This window comes from Aedes aegypti, chromosome 2 (genome assembly GCF_002204515.2).
Source record: "Aedes aegypti strain LVP_AGWG chromosome 2, AaegL5.0 Primary Assembly, whole genome shotgun sequence".
Taxonomy (NCBI): Eukaryota; Metazoa; Arthropoda; class Insecta; order Diptera; family Culicidae; genus Aedes; species Aedes aegypti.
Window position 1 is genome coordinate 307,881,405 of NC_035108.1, and position 22,251 is coordinate 307,903,655.

At 38.0% G+C, this 22,251-nt stretch overlaps 1 protein-coding gene and 1 long non-coding RNA gene across 3 annotated transcripts; both read left to right on the forward strand.

Moving 5' to 3' along the window:
* The first annotated feature begins 7,366 nt into the window (after positions 1–7,366).
* Positions 7,367–9,888, forward strand: LOC110676715. Its single transcript, XR_002500649.1, has 2 exons — positions 7,367–8,135; positions 9,664–9,888. It is a non-coding gene; the product is annotated as an uncharacterized LOC110676715 (long non-coding RNA).
* Positions 9,889–13,045: 3,157 nt separating this feature from the next.
* LOC5568823 lies at positions 13,046–14,930 on the forward strand. 2 transcript variants are annotated; one of them, XM_021845646.1, is made up of 3 exons: positions 13,046–13,200; positions 13,265–13,672; positions 14,454–14,930. In XM_021845646.1, the coding sequence occupies exons 2-3, from the start codon at positions 13,328–13,330 to the stop codon at positions 14,745–14,747; spliced, it is 639 nt and encodes a 212-aa protein (XP_021701338.1). In that variant the 5' UTR covers positions 13,046–13,200; positions 13,265–13,327; the 3' UTR covers positions 14,748–14,930. The 2 variants fall into 2 exon arrangements, with proteins under 2 accessions (XP_021701338.1, XP_001658189.1); XM_001658139.2 differs by having other exon boundaries at positions 13,047–13,200; positions 13,261–13,672.
* The last annotated feature ends 7,321 nt before the right edge of the window (positions 14,931–22,251 follow it).

Genomic DNA, 22,251 nt, shown 5'->3' on the forward strand with positions numbered 1-22,251 from the left:
TGTTCAATCATTATCAAAAGCTCCAAAGGCATCGCATCGTGCCATCAGCAGCCCTCTCGTATTGTTATTATTTTGTTGTTTATAAAATTTCTAGAAGACCAGCTTTTTCTTTCTTACTTGTACAATGGTCGGTCTATTTGGAATTTTGATAAGTCAAATCAAACTTCAAAACTCAAATCAAATTGCTTTCATCACATTTACATTTTGCAGCATTAATCGCATTAGATTGTCAAGTCTTCTACAATTCCCTATACCCTACCTCAACCCTTCATATCCTTTCCGATGGTGTTCAAGCGGTCCGTATAGACTATTACGGCCATTAGGGAATGAATGAATTTTTTTTATTAAAGAGACTTTCAGCCCTTGGCTGGTTCGTCTCTCGGCCATTAGGGGTAGTCGGGGTGGTTTGGCCAATGGGGTGGAATGAGCACCCCTTGAAAACTGCATAAATTCTTGAAATTTCATCTGAAATAACATGCAACCCCAAAGCTGATGAGGAAATAAAGCATTAGGCATGTTATAAATTAGTGTTCAAAACTCAAAGAAAAAATAATAAATGATGTTAGAAAAAACTGCCCATATTGCCCCGAATGGCTCTTTGAAATTTCATCATTTCAGAATGATGATGTTCGACTGTTAGAATGTTCTTAAAAATATATTTTCTTGCACGGAGTGTTTATAAATACTAAAACTTTCAAGTGTAGTAATAAAATAATTGAATTTTTAGATTATATGAGATTATTTTGCAATCAAAAATTGGGTGCTCATATCACCCCATCAGTAAAAAATCGACTCGAAAAATGACAAATTTTGAAAAATCAATCATTTATCCGTGAACTTCATAAGACAAAGGAAGCATGTGGATCTAGTGTATTAATCTAAAAATTGTAGAAAATCATGCAAATATTCTAAAAACTCATAATATTTCCAGCACTTTTATCGACTTAAGGTGAAGATGAATCGAAGCCAAACCTCAAATTTTCAAGAGCACGAATCTGGAGAACCAAACATCCGTTTAAACTGAAAACTTAATCGGTTGGTCACTAGCTGGGTGTGACCAATCGATTAAGCTTTCAGCTCAAATGGGTATTCGGTTCTCCAGATTCGTGCTTTTGAAAATTTGAGGTTTGGCTTCGATTCATCTTCACCATAAGGTGGCCAAACTGCCCACTTTCCCCTACTTATCCCTGCCATCTGCTAGATAAAACAGATTCAATTTCAGAAACTGTTGCCAGTAACAAGGACTTTGTACCGTGAATCCTTGAATTATCAGAACATATTAACCTAGCTCGACAAACAAGATGAGACTAGGGTTCAAATTGGTAGATCTTACCCCGTAATGCATCACGAAAAGTTGATCTATCCGCGTTACGGGTACTGATAGAAGTTTCATTGCTATTACATTACGAGACTCATCAATAATCTCAATGTGACTGTTATGCGGTTACAATTTACATTGTGACAATACAACTTGGTATATTTTTCGAATTTTCTAGAACAATCTCACAGATTTCTGTAAGTTGATCGAAAGTCTTTATTATTTGATGCCTCTCCACGATATTAACTCCAAATTGACGAAAATGTCGAATGTGACAAATATGCAGTTACTGGCAGTGTAGAGTTACTATGAAAAACATATATTCTTAGTAATTACTGAAGGAATTGTTTCTATGAATGTTTGACGATTTTTTATTAAGTTTTAAAAATTTTTGAATTTTAGGAAAAAATAAACTGATTGTTGAGTTTTTATCATTTCTTGGTCCAAAATATCTAGAAGAACAAATATTTACATCTCTTCGGAATATTCAAACATAGTTAGTAGAACAAATACTTTAGAAATATAAAAAAAAATGTTTGAAATTTATGACAACATTGATTATTGATGTTGTTATTGAGTGATTATTGAAATATTTGAATCGGCCATGAACATTTTAAAGTTGTTAGAAATTATTGGCTAAAGTGGATGAATTCCAAAAATGTGAGATGTTAAAAGAAATAAAAATAAGGTATGAATTATTAGAGAACGCTGAGGCATGTTTTGAAACTTCTCAAAATTCTGCTAAAACTGAGTAATTCTGGAAATGTTTGACGGTTTGTTATTACTGATATTATTCTTGAAATGTTATAGAAAAAAGGTCTACTTTTTTCTGACGCTACGTACCGACAAAGACAGAACTTGCTTCTCAGATTAGTGTTCCTATGATCACTTCCACAGACAGTTAATAACTCAAAGCTTCCTTTGTAAGATTACCATTTGGTGAGTCGAGAAAATTTCGTTTACGTAAACATCCTCGATTGGTGGGATTCAAACCCATAACCCTCAGCTTGGCGTTCTCCACCATTTGTCCCAGGAATTCGTTTTCATATTCTATTTCTGTTTGTTTCCATTTTCTTAAGAATTGCTTAGAAAAAAATTGCTCCTAGAATTATTTAACATTCCAACGCTTAATTTAGAAACTTTCACAGTGATTACTTCTAAACACTTTTCTAGGGATCATCCTCTAGTTATTTTTCCAGATATTCTTACTGCTTCTTAGTTGATGCTCTACACTCAGATCGGTTATATAAAAAAATGAGTTGATGACTGTCAAAAACGACCTCTGTGCGTCGTGAAGTTCGAAAAAAAATAAGCAGAATTTCAGAATGTGTGAAAATAACACAAAAGAGTTCGATTTTGTGTAAAGTTTTTTTAAGAGACTAGGTAATATTCCAAAGATTTATGCAGGTATTCTATCAAAAATCGGATTTTTTTAGAAATTCTTTTGGATATTTCATTGCAGTTGAATCAGCCTGAGCTTAGAATTCTCCTAATAATAAAAATTATAATAATATACATAACAACCCTAATTGCGTATAATAATACCGCCATTTCGTAATCATTTCGTTAAAAATTCATTTACAGTTTCTTCCACGAGTTACTTCAAAAATTCTCGAGGGATTATTCTACGAAACCTATTAGGAACTCTTCCAGAAGTTCTTCAACATTATACAGGATTATACAACATTATACCAAGAATTCCGCATGAAGTTCCTTCAGATATTTCTCTAGGAATTTCTTCAGCATTTCTGCTAATCTGCTAATCTGCTAATATCAACGCACCCCCTAACCATGGCCAATCTGCGTTGTTTACACAAACATCCCTATAAACCCCACGCTGGGAAATACGTTTACCGAAAAAGGCGTTATGAGGTTCTGCACTGCATTCTTGTATTGGATTTACTTTAATGGCACACCGATGACAGAGTGGGTAGGCTCGCACCATCGTCCCGCCCTTCTACCTATTTTTGAGATAGGCAGTTCTGTCAGGGTGTAAGTAGTTATTATTATCCATGTAATCAAAATGTAATCAAAAAATCAAAATGTTCTCCACAATGGCTTGGAGGTTTCCTTCTTCATTTCGGTTGTTCTGGAAAGATAAGAAAACAAGGAAAGGAAGGGGCCACACCACTCCACAGAATGGCGGCCCATCTGTTATTAGTTTTGTGTTAAATAATTATTGTTGAAAGGTAGAAATGCGAGTAGGCGGTAAGCCGCCAATCGAACCGTCAAAATCCCCATTAGCTTTCGCCATCGCTGTGGTAGATGTTGTATTTGAAAGCGGTGTTAGCGACGGGGTCTACCGCTCTGAATTCACGTTCTCCAGATCTTAGCCAACGCACTTCCTGAATAGCAGCCACGCACACGCCAACTTTTCGCAATTCACGAGCCAAAAGGCTCACTCGTCCAGGTTCATTTAAGGTCCTGACGTTCCAGGTACCGAGTTTCCAATCATAGTCCTTATTTCGTTGCCAGGTCGGTTGCCAAAAATAACGTTCGTTTCTTCTTCTTTCTCCATTTTCGTGGTGGATAATGACTTCGGTATGCTACCTTACCGGGGTCGCGCTACCTACATCACGTTGATGGGACTGCCATCTTAGGTGTAGCTGACGTGATACAGCGTTTCGTACTCAGCCGCTGGATACCAGAACAGACGCTGTTTTAGCCGCACCTCCTGGTGTACAGACGCTCAAAACGCACCTCCTCACTCTAGCTGATTCAGAAGGACAACAGTGCCCAGGCTGCACTACCAGCTAAGTACGCAACCCTTAGCTGGCGGTCTTTGTCATCATTTGACCCGTGGAAGCGCGAGGTAGGAACTTGTGAGGACCAGAGCTGTGTTGGACGCTCCTTCCTGATTGTCGACTCACCATTTTGCAGCCCAAGAATTCCGCATGAAGTTCCTTCAGATATTTCTCTAGGAATTTCTTCAGCATTTCATGAAGAAATTACTCCCGGGTACTTTCAAATGTGTATTGATTAGTAAAGCTCCCATGGATTCTTCAAAAGACTTTATGCCAGCAAACAATACAGAAATTGTTAATAATTCTTCAGGTATTCCGTCCGATATTTTTCAAGGAGTTCCTTCAGACAATCCAGTTGGATACATTAAATCCAGATATTTGATTGATTATTTTCAATAATTATCTTAGGAAGCTCTCGAAAATCCTCCAAACTTCCTCAAGAATCCAGGATTTCTTTATGAGGTTCTTGCAGGAGTTCATTAGGAATTCTTCAGAAGTTTCAACAGATATTAAATTAGGATTTCCTTCAGAAATATCTGAGACATTTTTGGAACAATTCCTGGATAAATTATGTGAAACATAATCTGAAGGTATTTTTAGAGAAATTCTTGGTTAAAATCTTAAAGAAAACCATAACGAAAATTGTAAAGGAAATTCTAAGAAATCGTATTTGTAGAAGAATTATTTCAAAAAATCTTGGAAGAAATCTTAGGAAAATCAACGGATGAGTTCCTGAAGGGCTTGTGATTTTCTTGAGAATTTTTTGAAATAGTTCATGGAAGGCTTCCTGAAGAAATTCCTGTTGTAGGATTTCTGGAATTATTCCTAAGCACCAGGTTTGATTCTTAAAGGATTTCTTCTTGACATAACATCCCTACGGTACAGAGTTTGCTTCTCAGCTTAGCGCTCTAAGAGTACTTCCAAAGTTTATTATTAAGAGCTTTATTTTCCAAAGTTTCATAACAGGTACGAAGATACCCTAGAAAGTCAAAAAATTACCGTTAAGAATAGATTCTGGACCAACCGGGAATCAAACCCAGTTACCTTCAGCATGGCTATAGCACATCATCACTGCTCTAAAGAAGGATCTTAATTCCCAAAGGTATCTTGAACGAAAATTTTGAAGGATTTGCTTGGGAGCTCTGTAAATAAAAACATTGAATGATCTCCTGAAGAAATTTTCGAGGTAATATCTGAACGAATCTTAGGTCAAATACCCGATGGTGAAATAAGAGAAGATCATGCAAAAACATATTGTAATACTTATCGTTATGTCAAGAGGAATTTAAAAAAGCTCTAGGAAATATCTTTACAGAAACGTCTAGTTGGATTATCTGAGAAATGTTTATAAAAAAATATCTTTGTTTGGTTTCTCCTTCTTTTATGTGGGTCCAGTGTGGTCGTTTTTTGAAAGCATGAATTATATTTATTTTCTGAATTATATTCTGGGATTTCTGAAAATATTTGATAATGAGTAGTTTTCAAGGGGTGGATCACTTCTGATGCATTTGATGAATGCAAGATTATTTCGTGCATTCAAATGCATTTAAATGCACACTCAACAAATTTGCCTTTCATGGCTTGCTCCAATGTTGATTAGCTATCCTTGTCGGAATGTCAAACTCATTCTTCTTCCACAAGCTTAAAAAAGTAAAAAAAAAAACACTTCCTGTGATCTCTTGTCGTAACCGATCATGATAATCCTTCATTCTGAATAAAAGTGGACGGTGTCAAACGCTTACTCATAGGCAAAGCGAAGGCGCTAGTTTCTTATGCCGACTACAGTGAGGAAAACTCTACTACTTGCCGGTTGCGAAGTGGACGCTTCGAAGAAGCCTCTGACCAGCTGCTGGGACTCTTCGGGGAGCATCGAATATTGGCATTTTAAGCTTCACTATCCTATGTGTAATACTTTAACCGCTAATGTCCTTCATCATTCAGTACCGTCTGTATGCTAGACCTGGCAGTGGCAGGGTACCCAGAAACGAGATTTATAGGGAAATTTGTGGTCTTACAGACAAAGTCTGACCCATACCAAATTTTCCCGTTCTCCTTCAATTATGTGCCTTGATCGAATCCAAACGTATTCATTCTGCAAGGGAGGCTGAAGGAAGAGAATATCAACCTTAAAAGCTTGCATTAGAGCTGTCCCCATGATTCTCGACCAACATTCGGTAGAGGAAATAAAACAAGTTATTGGGACAAATAATTTTATGTGTTTTTTTTGTTATTCTTGATTGAAGGAACGATGTGGATTTTAATTTGCTACCAGTAAGCCAAAGACTATAAGTTTCTCGAGAAGGATGTTCCGAAATTGCCGATCAATCCACAGGGGGTAAGACAATGTATTCCTACAATGTATCATGTTTTCTTCACCATATAGGCTTCTAAATTTAACATATTTTTTCGTTGCAAAGCTGCAGCTTAATTATCTGAAACGATGAAATTTGGGATTAGTTGAAGAAAATCAGTTAAGAATACACTGAGAACAGCGTTGCGGTTGAAAATACTATATCAGAGGGTTAAATTAAATACACAACGCCACTTGATTTGTGCAGACTAAATTCGCATTTATTTAGAATATTTTGTGCATTCAATTTTACCATGGCACCATTTGTATAGTAAAAATGACTAAGTCATGGTTAAAAACTTGCAGCAGACCAGAATCGAACCGAGGATCTGGCGATTGTCAAGCGCGAACGCTAGCCGCTCGGCTATCGACGCGGTTGGATTGAGAGGGAACAAAACGCAAATAAAAAGCGTTCATTATAGCTCAATCGTGGTTGGAATAGTAAATTTAAAAACACGTTCATGGTTCTCATTACTGCAACGCTTGTTTCAGTGTAGAAACTTTCACAACAAACAATTATGTGTTGCTATAGCACGATACTATGGTACGGGCCAGGGCTAAGTTGATGAATAAGTCGAAAAAATGCATTTAATGCAATTTAATGTACATTAGATGTGCATCGAACAAGTGATCCACCCCTTGGTAGTTTTAGTTCGTATTCTCCAAAACAGTTAAGCAATTTCATAAGGTATTAACAATTAGACTTCAAGAAAATTTTCATACAAAATATGTAATGGACTTGCTCCTGGAAGAAATAAAAAAAAACTTGCAGGGTATTGTATGAAAAACCTATTCAAACAATTTCTCGTATCTTGAATTAAACAAAAAAACTATGAATGGATTCCTGGAGGTATTCAAAAAAAAATCCTTAATTGAATTGTGAAAAAAAAATCCAAAAGGAATTACTAGGGAAAATTTCAAGAGGAACTCCTGAAAGAATTGCTGGGAATTTGAGAAGAATTAATAAACGAAAACCTTTTGGCGAACTCGCCAAGGGCGAAAAGCCACTCAAATAAAGATAAAGAAAGAAATTAAATATAATATCTTGATCAAGTTCGAAAGCAATTTTACATCGAGCTCCAGAAAAAATCTGAAGCCTGTGGAAAAATAAAAAAAAATAAAAATTAAAATAAAATCTTTGTAAAAATCCTGGGGAATCCCTGAAAAAATCCTCAAATTCTGAGTAAATTCAAAAAAATCTTTTTAAGCAATTGATAAGGAACTCTTAGAAGAAATCCTAAAGGTATTCTTGAAAAATTCCAAAAACAAATCTTGAAGATGCTTTCGGAATAATTAAAGAAAGCATGTCTCATTAGTTCCTTGAAGAAAAATCATCAAGATCTCTAGAACAAATTTAACAAGGAGCTTCTCAAGTAATTACAGGAGAAATTGGAGGAAAGTTCTAATTTCGCTGATTCATATTCCTGGGTCAGTAAGTCACCAGTATCTGTGTTTTGTAATATTCGTGGCAGATTATAAGTTGTCCGTCCATAATCCACGCGGTCATATTTTTTATATTTTTCAGACTACACTCTCCTCTCCTCAAAGTAAATTGTGTTATTGGAGAAATCGTAAAACATTATTTCTGGATGTTCAAGAATATAGATTTATAAATAAAATATTCTGAAGGATTCGTATTTCTAATATCTATAAATTGTCATATAGTTTTTGTATCCTTAAAAAACTTTGTAGGATGCTGGACTGATCTTGGTTTTAGTCATGAGTTAGTTTATAAACTATAATCATTTATAAAGTGATAATTAAGATATTGAAAAGCAATGAAATTGTGCTATACTTAGAAAAATTTGTTTTTTCGATCAAGCTACGAAAACCTGTGATTTTTAAATCGCTATACAACCTGAAAAGGAAACAAACACATGGATGGGTTCCAAAAGGAACGCTTGACAGGATTGAAAAAAAAAACTCCTCTATTCTATTATGGAGAAAACAAAAAAATCCTAAATAGAGTAGGTGTACCAGTTATGGCCATAGTGGTTCCCTATTTCGCTATACGTGATAACTTGAATGTCTCCACATTTTGAAAAGTTTTGTGTGTTTTAGCAGTAAGATATAAGATATATCTTGGTGTTAAAACATTCAAAAAGATTAAAAATGCGAAAGTCATCGAAATTTCACATATGGCCAAATAGGGAAAAACTATGGTCATAACTGGTACACTTTCCCTACTTTATTTATTCTAGGTGGAACAATTTCATTAAAAAATTTTAGATAAATTCTAGAAGAACAACTCTAAAAGTAACTTTAGGTTCGAATTACATAATTAAATCCAGAAAAAACATTGGATGAATAACAGAAATGTTTCATAAATTAATATTCATATAAATTCGATTTGATAAAAGTACATTAAAAATATATGAGAAACTCGTGGAACATCTAGAAAAGTTTCTGAAAGAATTCCGGGAAAAAGTCAAAAGCAAGTTTTGTGGAAAATATTGAAGGAATTCTATAATGTCAGGAAAAACCATCATGTAATTTTATAAGAAGCTCATGGAAAAAGCACAATCTCCCGATAAAAGCTATAAGGTATTCCTTTGGGAAATTCACGAGGATCTTTATGATAAATATAAAAAAACAACTCCTTAACACCAGTATCTTTATACTTATCAAATGAATTTAGAACATTTAAAATAGTTAATGAAGACTGCAGATTTAAAAAAACTGTCGTAGAAAACCAAAAATTAATTTCAAAGCTTTTACGAATCATGCGAGAAGACTGAATATTTCTAGATTAACATTTGCGTCTTTTTAAAATATTAAAAGTTGTTATACATTTACGGTGAAAACTAAAGATTTCTAGGAATTTTTGAGAGTCTTTGAGAATATTAAAATTATTTTTAGATTTAGAATTTCAGGAGAAGAAGGAAGAGAAATGTAGTAGAGTTCCCGAAGTGTTTTTCAAGAAAAAAATAACCTGGAACAGATTTCAACCAAATGCCCAAAAGATAAATCCCTTGCGAAATACCTGCAAGTAGACGACGAAATTCAAGAATTTCCAAAACACCAGGAGAATTTTTAAATTTGCCAGAGGGTTTGTTGAATCTTTGCATCTAAGAGTCCCCCAAAGCAAAGAAAAAACTTTGAAAACTCATATTTCCGTAAAACATTCGAATAGAACTTCCGTTTAAACAACTACCTCGAATGTTTATTATATATCGATCTATTGTAGTATATTTAATTTTATATATGTATATGTACAATTCAATAATATATTATTTTGTTTTTTTTTTTAGATCGGCACGAAAAAGTTGAACGAGCTCTGCGATTTATTTCACTGTTGGCTGAAGGAAACTAATCTCTACCTGAAGAGCCTGCAGGCTTGAATTTAATCTCTGTCCACTGCGGGTTCTCGGACTATCACCTGAAGCGCTCCAGTCGTTATACTGCATTATTTAAACGTTTTTAATTCAATAAAAATAGAATAAATAATGTAAACTTATTTTTTTGTTTGAAACATATCTTATCTTACTACCATCAAATTCCCTTCAATGGTTGATTAAATTGCTTTAATCGATTCCAAAAATTTTGAACCCGATTTAACATCATAAACATTATTAAAAAGCGAAAAAAGATTAAAAAGCAATTTAATCAACCATTGAGCAGAATTTGGGATCGCTTTATTTCGCACGGGGGATTCGGGATCGCTAAGATTACATAGTTTTCATATTACACCGCATCGATTACATCGTATTTTGTACATCGAATATATTACATCGGGAAAATTACATCGGTCGCTTTCATTACACCAATAGCCCGCGAGTACGTCGGGCTGTGTAATATCACACAACCGAGGGAATGACTTGGTTGCAGCAGTTTCGATGTAATATTCAACAACTTTTTTTGCTGTGCAGGCAAGTTAACACAAAATATCATCAAAATGTTATTTAAAGATGAGTTTCTAATTCTTGAATTTACTTCTTTTCATGTTCTGCTCTACAAGTTTGCAGCTGCTGACCCTTCTTCTTCGTCTTCTTGACATTACGTCCTCACTGATATACCTGCTTCTCAGCTTAGTGTTTAATGAGCACTTCCTCAGTTATTAGCGATCTTGAAAACTTCTTAAAATGCTTGCAGATCGTCGCAGCTACTTCTAATCGTTTTGGTGTCTGCTGCGTGATTATTTTTCATTGTTCACAGCGTTTTCCAAGATCGTCGGCGCGAGAATTTTTCGCGCCATGCTTAAAGCTAAGTATAGGCCGGTTTGCTACTGACAAGAAAAGGAATCGCCTATCTCGATGCGTGGAAAATTTCTCCCAAGAAATGGTCAAGAAAATCACTTTTTTCTGATCGCAGTACGCAGTTGAGAAGAAATGTCACTTCAAAGGGGGCTCTCTGTAGGAAATTTCTTGACCCTTTAAGTCAAGGAATTTCTTTACTTTTCTTGAGCGGAAAAGCATACTTAGCTTATGCTGTTCCGCTCAAGAAAAGTAAAAATTTCTGCCCAAGAAATGGTCAAGAAATTTTGTACAGCGAGCTCCATTTGAATTGACATTTCTTTTCAAGTGCGTACTGCGATCAAAGAAAAATGCATTTCTTGAGCATTTCTTGCAAGAAATTTCCCACAAATCGAGATAGGCGATTACTTTTCTGTTGAAGTGCATACTTCGCTTAAATATATAGCATAGTCAGGATGAGTACAAAATTTAGGATTGCCAAATATTATCCCCTCCCCCAACACATCAACGATTCTAGCTTGAATTTCAGTCCTACACAGCGAAATACCTGTTAGTATAAGGCACTGCATTGTTAGTTCCTCATGAAACACTTTTCGGACTGAAATTAGAAAAGCGTCTAAAAGCCCGACAGCCCCTTTGAATCCGTGATCTCCATAATCACACATTTCCATGAATAATCTCAAGTTTTACATTTCTTTAAATTATTTGACTGGAATAAGAATTGAGAGTCAAAAATTGTTTTTAATCAGAAATCAGATAACCTGTTTTGGCGAATTTCTTGTTTCTGACAAATTTTCCGGGGAAAAGTTTATTTATGATTTTTTTGAATAATGTAGAGTTGCAAAACTAATTACTTAGGGCATTTTTGAATATATTTATGTAGGTGTTAACACCTCCAATACCAATTGGAGGGTAAATTTTCAATGGTGATTGTAGACGGATATCTTTTAATGTTCGTGGATACATTTTAGAATATTATGGCGAAATTAAAAAAAGGAATCTATTGTGAACTTTGTAGCATAATTTATGTAATAGATATAACAATATTCAAACGTTCGTCCCGGTTCTCGTTAAAAAAATCTCGACCAGAAAGTGGTTTTCAAATTTATCCCGATTGCCTCCGAAAATTCCTCAAAAAGCCCGACAATACATTTAATTTTGGACAGGAATATCAGAGGAATATTTACCTGATTTTTTCCAGGAAGAGCCAAAGATTTTTACCTTTTAATTTCAAGTTTAACAATGTTGATGTCTTTGAAAATCTGTGAAACATTATTGGTTTGCTGTTTGAGTTTGAGGAGCTAGACCAGTTTGTACTTTCTTTATCATTAATTCACTACAATAGTGATTAAAGTGACTATTTTTCTGGAAAAGTGGCTTTAGTGACTTTTATTTGCAAATAATTACTTTTTAGTTAACAGGTCGAAACTATAGTGACCAATTCACTAAAAATTGCCTCGCTACCAGCCCTGCTACGGTTCGTTTTGGACAACACATTTTTGTGACCATCCGGATTGAACGAACGGAACGAACTTACCACACCATGCACGGAACCATTGAAGTTCCTTGATACCGATCTGTGGTATGCGAAGAGGAGCCTTTTGTTACTATAGCACACTGTCACAGGAACCGGTGGTCCTCTGGATACCAGAACTGTTCGTTGGCATACATGCACTGTTTAGCCAGCTCACCGGGAGAAAAACATACCCATTCACTGAGCAGCAATATATCCCACTTGATGTGCCGTCCGAAAGCCATCTGGAAGGACATACCGATGTCCATATCGGTAATCACCGAAGCGGGACCAAAAATTAAAACGATATCCATAACAGCGAACAAACGAAATAATTCTCAATCTGTCAAAAATAAGTCTACTCTGGAGCAGACTTATTTTTGACAGATCGAAATCGGAGGGAAATTAATTTGCGAACTGTCAAATTTAAGGGGACACGGGAGACCGTGTTATTTTCCCTATCTTTCGTCTCACTCTAACAATTATCATCAAAACTTTGTGGAAGCAAATCTCGAGTTTTAATGAACCGATAAAGCTGAAAATTTATCGGGTTGTGCACTACATATATAGAATCATAGTGATACATTTTCGCATCGATTTATGGAGTGGTTCTTGGGATTTGCTTCTTGAAATGAATAGGGTGATTATGATGACGTCCCGTGCGGCCTTATGTTCGGACTAATTTTAACAACGCAATTGAGACAGACCCTTAATTAATCTGAGTGGAAATATTTTACAGTGAACATGGCCTCGATTTTCTAACCAATCTTTTGTCGTTTTCGTTTTTAGGAACTGGGTCGGTGATCAACACATAAACAAACAAACGTCAAGCAAATTGTAGTTCGGTCGAACCTGAATCGGGTTGGGGTTGAAACTGTGATTCAGAACGGGTTGCGCCAGTTCCAACCTGGGTTCAAAAACGAATTCGACATTTGTTTGAATCACCCAGATATTTGTTGACATTTTACTTCGTAAACTACTTTACAAACTACCATACCTACGTACAAAAAGTTTAATTCGTTTTTCTCCGTAACGGTTTTGTATGAGAAATTCAACATTTTTGTAAGGAACCCATTGTAGAGGTGAGCTCGCATTACTAAATCATTAGGTATCATTGTCTAATTATCATCGATTACTTCAAGCTAGCAAATTGTTGGCCGACTGGTCGCTAAAATACACAAAATACGCCAAAAGGATAAGCGAAACAAAATGAGCAAGCCCACCAAAGCTAACTACAGGAAGTTCTTCCTCCGGAACGTCGAAATCCCTCTGGCCACCAGTAAAGCACAGGTTATGAAAGCTTCCCAAACCGCCAACACCAAACAGATTCCTACCGTTGGAGCAAAGCGCTCATCGCTGAATGACAAACCATCCAGTAGCAGCGTATCGGTAACGAAACCATCCGGTTCTGCCGGCAACAAATATAAGGAACCGGAATTACACAGCGCTCTCAATGTCCGCAAAGAGATCGAAAAGGTTAAATCCTTGCACACGAAACCACCAACCAGCATCGGGGAACTAACGCCGAAGAGTAAGAAATTCGTCCGCGATCAGGTAGGAAGCTGTTTTAATCCGTACGGTGTGTCTGAAACCGTTATTAACGAAAGTAAGTTCTTGAATTTGAAACCTACCTTTCGAAAGATATTGTATATTAAAGTTTACTCCGTAAAATTGAAAATATTTCAACAAGAGAATCGCAAGTTGTCGTGATTTAATCGTTTTCAGCTATTTTGAAAGGAAAGTTAACATGCTTCAGAATATTCTCTAACACATGACTGGTAGCAAGTGTCTTTTCAGAGACTCGTCTGTTTTAATTCAAATATCTATAAAGCCTCTAAATTAATTAACTCAATACGCGTGGTAAAGATGGGTAAATTATGGGTGAAATTATGAAAAAAAAAAAATTCACGTGCTCGGCTGGATTCAACCGTTTGATATTATTCTGCGTATATGTCATTAGCTGATAGAAAATTAAACAGTTCGTCCTCTTTACTATTCAAACAACGAGTATTCTAATTTGAAATATTTAAAAAAAATATTTGGATCCGATAACAATTTTGTTAGTTATTTTACCTCAATTTGGACTGCTTCAGTCATAGTGGTGGTTTTGAATATCGCATCAATCATTTGATTCAATTGTTCAGTTAAGAAATCAAAATCAGAGGCAGACATTCACTAGAAGTAGGTGCGCATTTTCTGATATTTTGTTTGGATTATCCGTTAATAAAGAGACGAAATAGGAGTTTCCTGCGGCGGCAGGAATTTTTCCATATGATTTGAAATAATCAGAACGCTTATCCGTAGAATATTATTTTATTTTTTTCCCATCCCACAGGTCACCAAGAAGCTCAACTTCCAACACGATGAGAATGTCTTTAAAGGATTGGTTCCGGTGAATGTGAACGATTCGGTACTGATCCCTACCACCAGGAAACCTTTGAGGAGTTCGTACGTTGCGAAGGAAAAGCGAGACCCGGAGCCGGAATTGGGCGACTTCCTGCGGCCCATTGCCAAGTGTAACGTGCCGTTGGAGCCGTACTTGGCACCCCAAATGGCCCCAAGGCGTCCCAACTTCAACAATTTTGACCACATACTGGAAGTGTTCGCCAAAGTCGATGTAGGAGCTTGATGGGTTGGATGTAGGTTACTTCTAGTTTAGGTTATTGTTAATGCTTATTTATATGCGCTATAATAATGAATGTTCAATGTGTTATAAGTAATTATTTTGTACAGTAGTTCTAAATTGTTCTTCAACATGTTTGGATCTATCGATAATTAATGAATAATAAACAAAATCATTTCAGATAATTCAGCTATTTTGTTAGGAATTACTGATTATCAGCCACAGTTGAGTAAGAAGGGGTAAGATGGGTCAGTGTAATTCTGAGGTGCATATTTTTTGCTGATGGCATGAATAATTTTATTAGATGACTAATGTGCAGCTACTTAAAAGTTACGCGATACATTACATACAATCGACGTATGATTGGAAAACGAGCCAATTAGAACACTTCGTTTTTTGAAGCCATTTGTGTGATATTTGTAAAATACTTTTTTTTTTGCAATTTGTCACGTAAACGGCCTACGTTCCTCAACTGAAGTAAACGACATCGTAATAGTCACCACGATACCATCGTCACCCGGTCGCATATGCTCCTGGGTTTTGCTGACGATATCTATTATGGATCCGACAGAAAAAAGGACAAACATTTTTTTTAAATATATTTTTTCTCAATCTCCAAGCGTCGCGACTAATATTTGAATAGTGCGCTGTGTTCATAAACATCGTAAGAATGCTGCGCCACACATGTCATTATTGTAGGGACCTACACTGAATAAATAACATACCTCGAATATAATGTACCTTGGTTTTGAATACACCCTACCTGTCATTATGAAAACCTTGTTCCGATCTGTCAGAGGAGGGGGATTGTAGACGGCTACGTGCGGGATAAGACGTGATAGTTGAGTGACCGGTGTATACCGTTAAATTCCGGATTGGATACTACGGATTTGGACCACTCCCCTACATCTGGCGACGGCGGACAAAAGGTAAATTCTTTTCCAAGTGGAATTGGAACCATATAAGAAAGGCGTTTTACCTCAATCAAAAAAAAAAGAAAAGAAAGGTGCAAGACGAGCTTCTGGGGGAGAAAGAAAATGGCCGTAGTGTGGTTGGAATTTTTTTTTCTCTTGGAATTGACGATAGTGTCTTATTGGAATTATTGAATTGTTGGTCAGAGATTCGAGAAGAAAAATGACGATATCGTAAGGTCAATTACAAAAAGCAGCATGTAATAGTAAATATATGGTGCTCATAGAATTTATCGGTATATTAAAAGTGAAAGTGTCTTAGTGCGCGGGGGCCTAAGTGATGTGGATCTGAGTTTGTTCTAGAGCGCGAGGGCCTAGATTGAGCGAATTTGAATGAAAATGCAATGCATATCTTGATGCACGAGGGCTTAAGATAATCGATCAAAGTATTTTCGCTAAATGAGTAGATACCTAGTGCGCGAGGGCCTAGGATAATTCTAGAGCGCGAGGGCCTAGAATACGAATGAGTACATCTTAATGCGCGAGGGCACAAGATGAAAGCCTAGTAGCGAGATCGTAGATTGTTCTAGTGCGCGAGGGCCTAGAGCTTGTGAGTAATCTTAATGCGCGAGGGCTTAAGATTAAATATATGTATTTTTTTTAAAGCGAAGGTATTGTTATAATATCTAAAAGGCTCTGTTTCCTAAGTCAATTCAATAATAAGGGTGCTGACCTTATGCAGCTGGTATACTTATTATTTGCTGTATTCGGTAAAAAAAAAAAATAGATCACCCGACAATCCGTATCCGATAGTGCCTTTTTGCTACGATTTTTGCTCACATTGGAACATTAGAAGTGGTCGTTGAGAACAAAAATGTAAATTAGAAACAAATAAAAAAACAAAAAGAATAAATTTGAGATTTTTGTTTGTGCTTGCAGATGGACGAGAGTCGCCCAATTCCTATGTTCCGTTGTGAGCAAATTGAAGGTTCGAAGCTTGCAAAGGAGTGGCAAGAATGGAAAGGTTCTTTGCAATACTATTTCGATTCGTATGAGATCACCGACCAAAAGCTTATGCGGGCGAAAATGTTACACTTTGGTGGCCCGCAGCTCCAAAAGGTGTTTCGAACTCTAGATGGAACTGATGAGTTTCCATTGGTGGTGGTGCAGAAACCTTGGTACGATGTAGCAATCGACCGTTTGGACCAGTACTTCAAGCCACGTAAGCAAGATGTGCTGGAACGCCATAAGCTACGAAATATCAGACAACTGCCAAACGAACGTTTCGCCCATTACGTACTTCGATTGAGACAACAGCTAATGGAATGCGGACTCGAAAAGTATGCAGCCGACGTTAGAACCAGCATCGAGGAGATGATGTTGATCGACGTCATCGTCGAAGGATGCGCATCTCAAGAGTTGCGCCGCAGAATTCTCGAAAAGGATCAATCGCTTTCCGACATAGAAGCGTTGGGAGCATCACTTGAAAGTGTCAGGAACCAGGAGAAGGAGATGGGTGTTGCTGAAAATCGAGATCGTCCTGCTGAAGTTTACAAGGTACACGCAGCTGATAGAGCAAAATTCGAACGCAAACCTGATCGTATTGAAAATCGTTTTCTAACACGACCGATCAAAACCGACAGAGAGATGTCAACCAGGTGCTTCGCTTGCGGTTTAGTTGGGCATACATCGAGGAGTCCAACCTGCCCCGCTAGAGGAAGAACATGTCGTAGATGTCAAAGCAGTGGACATTTCGAAAAGGTATGTCGAAAGCGTCCAAGTCCTCGACCTTCGACCGGACCGGTGAAGAAAGTTCAAGTGATTGAAAACCTGGACCCGCCACAAGAGCCGGTGGCAGATGAACCAGAGAAAAAGGTATATTACACTTTCCATGCCGGTAACAACACGAATGCATTCGATTGCAAAATCGGCGGAGTTGCGGTCGAAATGTTAGTTGACTCAGGTTCGGACGTCAGTCTCATAACAGCAAAGACTTGGGACGAACTGAAGCGGCAACAAGTTCACGTAACCGAATGTGTCAAGGGTAGTGAGAAAATACTCAAAGCCTATGGTAGCGAGAAACCCTTGGACATTTTGGGCACGTTTAAAGCACTCGTCGAAGTTGGTAAACGGTCAACCAATGCGGAATTCTTTGTTACATTGAATGGACAACGAAACTTACTCGGAGATCTGACATCTAAGCAGCTTGGAATTCTGAAAATTGGTGTGGAAGTTGACCAAGTTGTTGACAGTGAAACGACATGTCCTGTACCGTATCCCAAAATTCCAGGAATCAAAGTTCACATCGTTATGAATCCGGAAGCGGTTCCGATTTTTCAACCCGTGCGTCGAATTCCCATTCCTTTGGAAGGAGCTGTCAACGCCAAGCTGGATGAGCTTCTAGCAAGAGACATCATCGAGATAAAAAGCGGACCGGCGTCTTGGGTATCACCCCTAGTTGTCGCCAATAAAGCAAACGGAACCATTCGTCTATGTGTGGATTTGAGGCGTGTAAATCAGGCGGTAGTCCGTGAGCGCCATCCAATGCCTGTAATTGATGACATTATCACGAAAATAGGAAAAGGCAAGATATGGAGCGTGCTTGATGTGAAAGATGCTTTCTTTCTTCTGGAACTTGATGATGAGTCTAAGGATATAACGACCTTCATCACACATCGCGGTTTATACCGATTCAAAAGATTGCCTTTCGGGCTGGTTTCAGCCCCGGAAATATTCCAGCGTACAATGGACGAAATGTTGGCAGATTGCGAGGGTGCGTATTGGTACCTCGATGATGTAGGCGTCGAAGGCAGTACAATGGAGGAGCATGATATGCGTCTTGAGAAGGTATGAACAAAGAAACAATCAAATGAAAAACAAAAATAAAATAAAAAAACTTGGATTTATTACAATTTTGTTTTATTTTTTTTGCGTTCCGGTTTTAGGTTCTTACCAGATTCAAAGATAAGGGAGTTGTTCTGAACTGGGACAAATGTAAAATGAGGGTGACTGACTTTGAATTCCTAGGGTTGAAAATCAATTCTACCGGCTTACAACCATCTGACACGAAAAGGGACGCTGTTATGAGTTTTCGCAGACCATCAAACGAAAGCGAGGTAAGAAGCTTTCTTGGTTTAGCCAATTGTATGGGAAAGTTTATTCCCAATTTGGCAGAAATCGACGAACCGTTACGAAAACTGACACAGAAAGGGGTTGCGTTCCACTGGGGCGATGCAGAAGAAAATGCGTTTAACAAGATAAAATTCCATATAGCAAATGCTGAATCTCTAGGATTCTATAGAACAGAGGATGATACAGCTGTAATTGCGGATGCAAGCCCTCATGCGCTTGGCGCCGTGCTGATCCAAACCGATAAGCAAACAAGCCAGTCAAGGGTAATCTGTTACGCATCAAATCGCTCACAGACACGGAAAGACGGTACTGCCACACTGAAAAAGAAGCGTTAGCACTGGTGTGGAGTGTCGAGCGCTTCCAGAATTATTTGATTGGAAAAGAGTTCAATTTGATTACAGACTGTAAGGCCCTAACTTTTCTGTTTACACCATCATCGCGCCCATGTGCTCGCATTGAGCGGTGGGTCTTGCGTTTACAAGGATTCCAATACAAGATTGTCTATACTACTGGTCCTTCGAACATTGCTGATGTTTTGTCCAGACTGTCCGTATCTGAGCCAAAAGCATTCGATGATTCAGAAGAGCTGATGGTTTGTGAAATAGTTAACTCTGCTGCTACAGCTGTGGCGTTGAAGTGGCATGAAATCCAGAATGCCAGTAATACAGATGAGGTTATTGGCCTGATTTTTCAAGCTCTGGAATCAGGGATGTCTGAACAGTTATCACTACCATACAAAATGATTTTTGGAGAGCTTAGCCGGGTAGACGGAGTACTATTAAGAGGTGATCGTATCGTGATTCCTCAAAGACTTCAGCAAAGAGTACTGCAGCTCGCACATGAGGGTCACCCTGGTATGCGCATTATGAAGGGTCACTTACGTGCCAATGTATGGTGGTCAAAAATGGATGCACATGTGGAACAGTACGTGAAATCATGCCGAAGCTGCACTCTCGTGTCTGCGCCGAATCCACCAGAACCAATGACTCGGAAAAGGCTCCCTTCTCGCCCATGGGAACAAATAGCCATAGATTTTCTGGGTCCTCTGCCCGAAGGAGAGTATCTGCTGGTTTGCATTGATTACTACAGCAGGTATTTAGAGGTAGTAGAAATGAGAGATATTTCAACCGCATCTACTATCCAAGAACTGCTAGCAGTATTTTCACGATACGGTATCCCAGAATCTCTTCGAGCAGATAACGGTCCGCAATTTGCTTCAGAAGAGTTCCGTGTTTTCTGCGGGGAATACGGCATTTCATTGGTGAGTACCATACCCTACTGGCCGCAAATGAATGGGGAGGTTGAGCGGCAGAATCGCTCTATTCTAAAGCGCCTTAAAATAGCTCAAGAACTCGGACGCGATTGGCGCAAAGAGCTGCGACAATATGTTTTAATGTACCATTCGGCAGCACATTCGACAACTGGAAAAGCGCCTTCTGAACTTATGTTTGGATGGCGACTACGTTCGAAGCTTCCCTACGTTCCTGCATTTGATGACGTAAATGAAGACATAAGGGATAGAGATATGCTGGAAAAAGAAAAAGGGAGAGTCTACGCAGATAATCGCCGAAATGCAAAGCCCAGTGAAATTGAAGTCGGAGATACAGTGTTGGCCAAGCGGATGAGAAAGGAGAACAAGTTGAGTACGGAATTTGCATCAGAGGAGTTTACGGTCTTAGAAAAGAAGGGTACAGATGTAACTATCCGTTCATCATCATCGGGAAAATCGTATAATAGAAGTGCTGCTCATCTAAAGAAGATACCGAAGACCGCGATAGATCCAACGACATTTCAGGACCAACATGAGCACGAATCGGTGTATGCTGAGCCCAGCACTAGCAAGAATATGACGTCACATCAGGCTGCTGATAAGTTGCCATCTGTCGCTGAGAAAGTTGCCGAAAGGACTTCAAACAGGACAAGAGCTGAGTCTAGTCGATTGAAGGATTACATTACATATTGACGGAAGCTATTAAATATCATTTAATTATTGAAGGGTAAGGGTGTAGGGACCTACACTGAATAAATAACATACCTCGAATATAATGTACCTTGGTTTTGAATACACCCTACCTGTCATTATGAAAACCTTGGGACAGCGAGGATTGGACTTACCGTCAACACAATAACAAAACAAATGTAGGGATCCGGACAATAACAAAACAATGTCGCATGAATCATGAGTTGTAGTACAGATCGTTGCACGTTCTGACATAACCTCAAAACTCCGTATAAAAAAATGTCAACAATTCCAGCAGTGAATGTCAAAGAGCAGGACAGTCAATTGAGCGTGGTGAACGAGGAACAGAGAAGGAGAATTTTTCGTGACGTCACCATGCACTCTTCTATATTATAAAGTAGTGGATATTGTCAAGCTCATAAAACACGGCAGGCTGCGTTGGGCTGGTCACGTGGTACGAATGCCGGAAGAACGACAAGCAAAAATAATATTCAGTAGAGAACCTGGATGAGGCCTTCGGCATCGTGGTAGGCCGCGCACACGTTGACTTTTTGCAGTTGACTTAACCCTCAAAGCCCCGGGACAGACCTTTTATTTTCAATCGACTGGTGCTAAGGAACAAATAAGTTTAACGAAATGTGGTTTTCACTATGATCGATGGGATGTGTGAGGTTTTCAAACCGGAAGTTCAGACCTGGACATGTTTTTCAACCTGAAATAAGTGTTCCCTAGTCACATATTTTACAACTTTGACACCGAAACAATTGTCAAACGTTTGGTTTTAGCCCTTTTTAGACATTAAGTAACGGACCAAGGCAAGAATACATCATTTGGTTTATTTTCTTGCATGGGACGAAAGCCGAAACCTGGTTCCGGAAGTTCTTTACGGGTTGGTGCCGCGGTCAAGCAACACATGTAAATTTGTCCCAATGCGACTTGAACGTCATGAAATCATCTCAGAAAACCAATACACGACATTAACTCTCAATATTGTCAATTTTACCATTTAGCCTAGGCCATGCCAAATTTCCAATTTTTGCGTTACGTAATAAATGGACGCCGCCTAATGCGTAAGTAGAGAAAATACTTGTGAAATGCCTTTGCCCAATATAGTTTTTGATTGTGAATTTGGTTTGGGAGTTTCCTAACCCGAACAAATGGGAGGAAACGGGAAGGAAACACATATAAAATGTACTGTGAAAGCGTTTGCGGGGAGCTACCATAAATAAAGTTTTCTGGGTATTCTCCAGCCAGATAGTAAGAAATTTCCAAGTAGCCGTAAATGTTGCTTCAGGTCAAATTTACTTGTGCTGCTTGGCCTCGGCTCCTACCCGTAAAGTACTTCCGGAACTAGGTTTCGGTTTTCATCCCATGCAAGAAAATAAACCAAATAGTGTATTCTTGCCTTGATACGTTACATAATGTATACAAATAGCTAAAACTTATCGTTAAACATTGGTGTCGTTGTTAAAGTTGTAAAATATGTGACTATGAAACACTTATTTCC

Bases quoted from the DNA above. Each gene is read 5' to 3' on its own strand.
- LOC5568823 (XM_021845646.1), top strand. From the start codon at position 13,328: ATGAGCAAGCCCACCAAAGCTAACTACAGGAAGTTCTTCCTCCGGAAC. The intron at 13,673-14,453 runs GTAGGAAGCTGT...CCCATCCCACAG, and splicing joins AGAAATTCGTCCGCGATCAG to GTCACCAAGAAGCTCAACTT.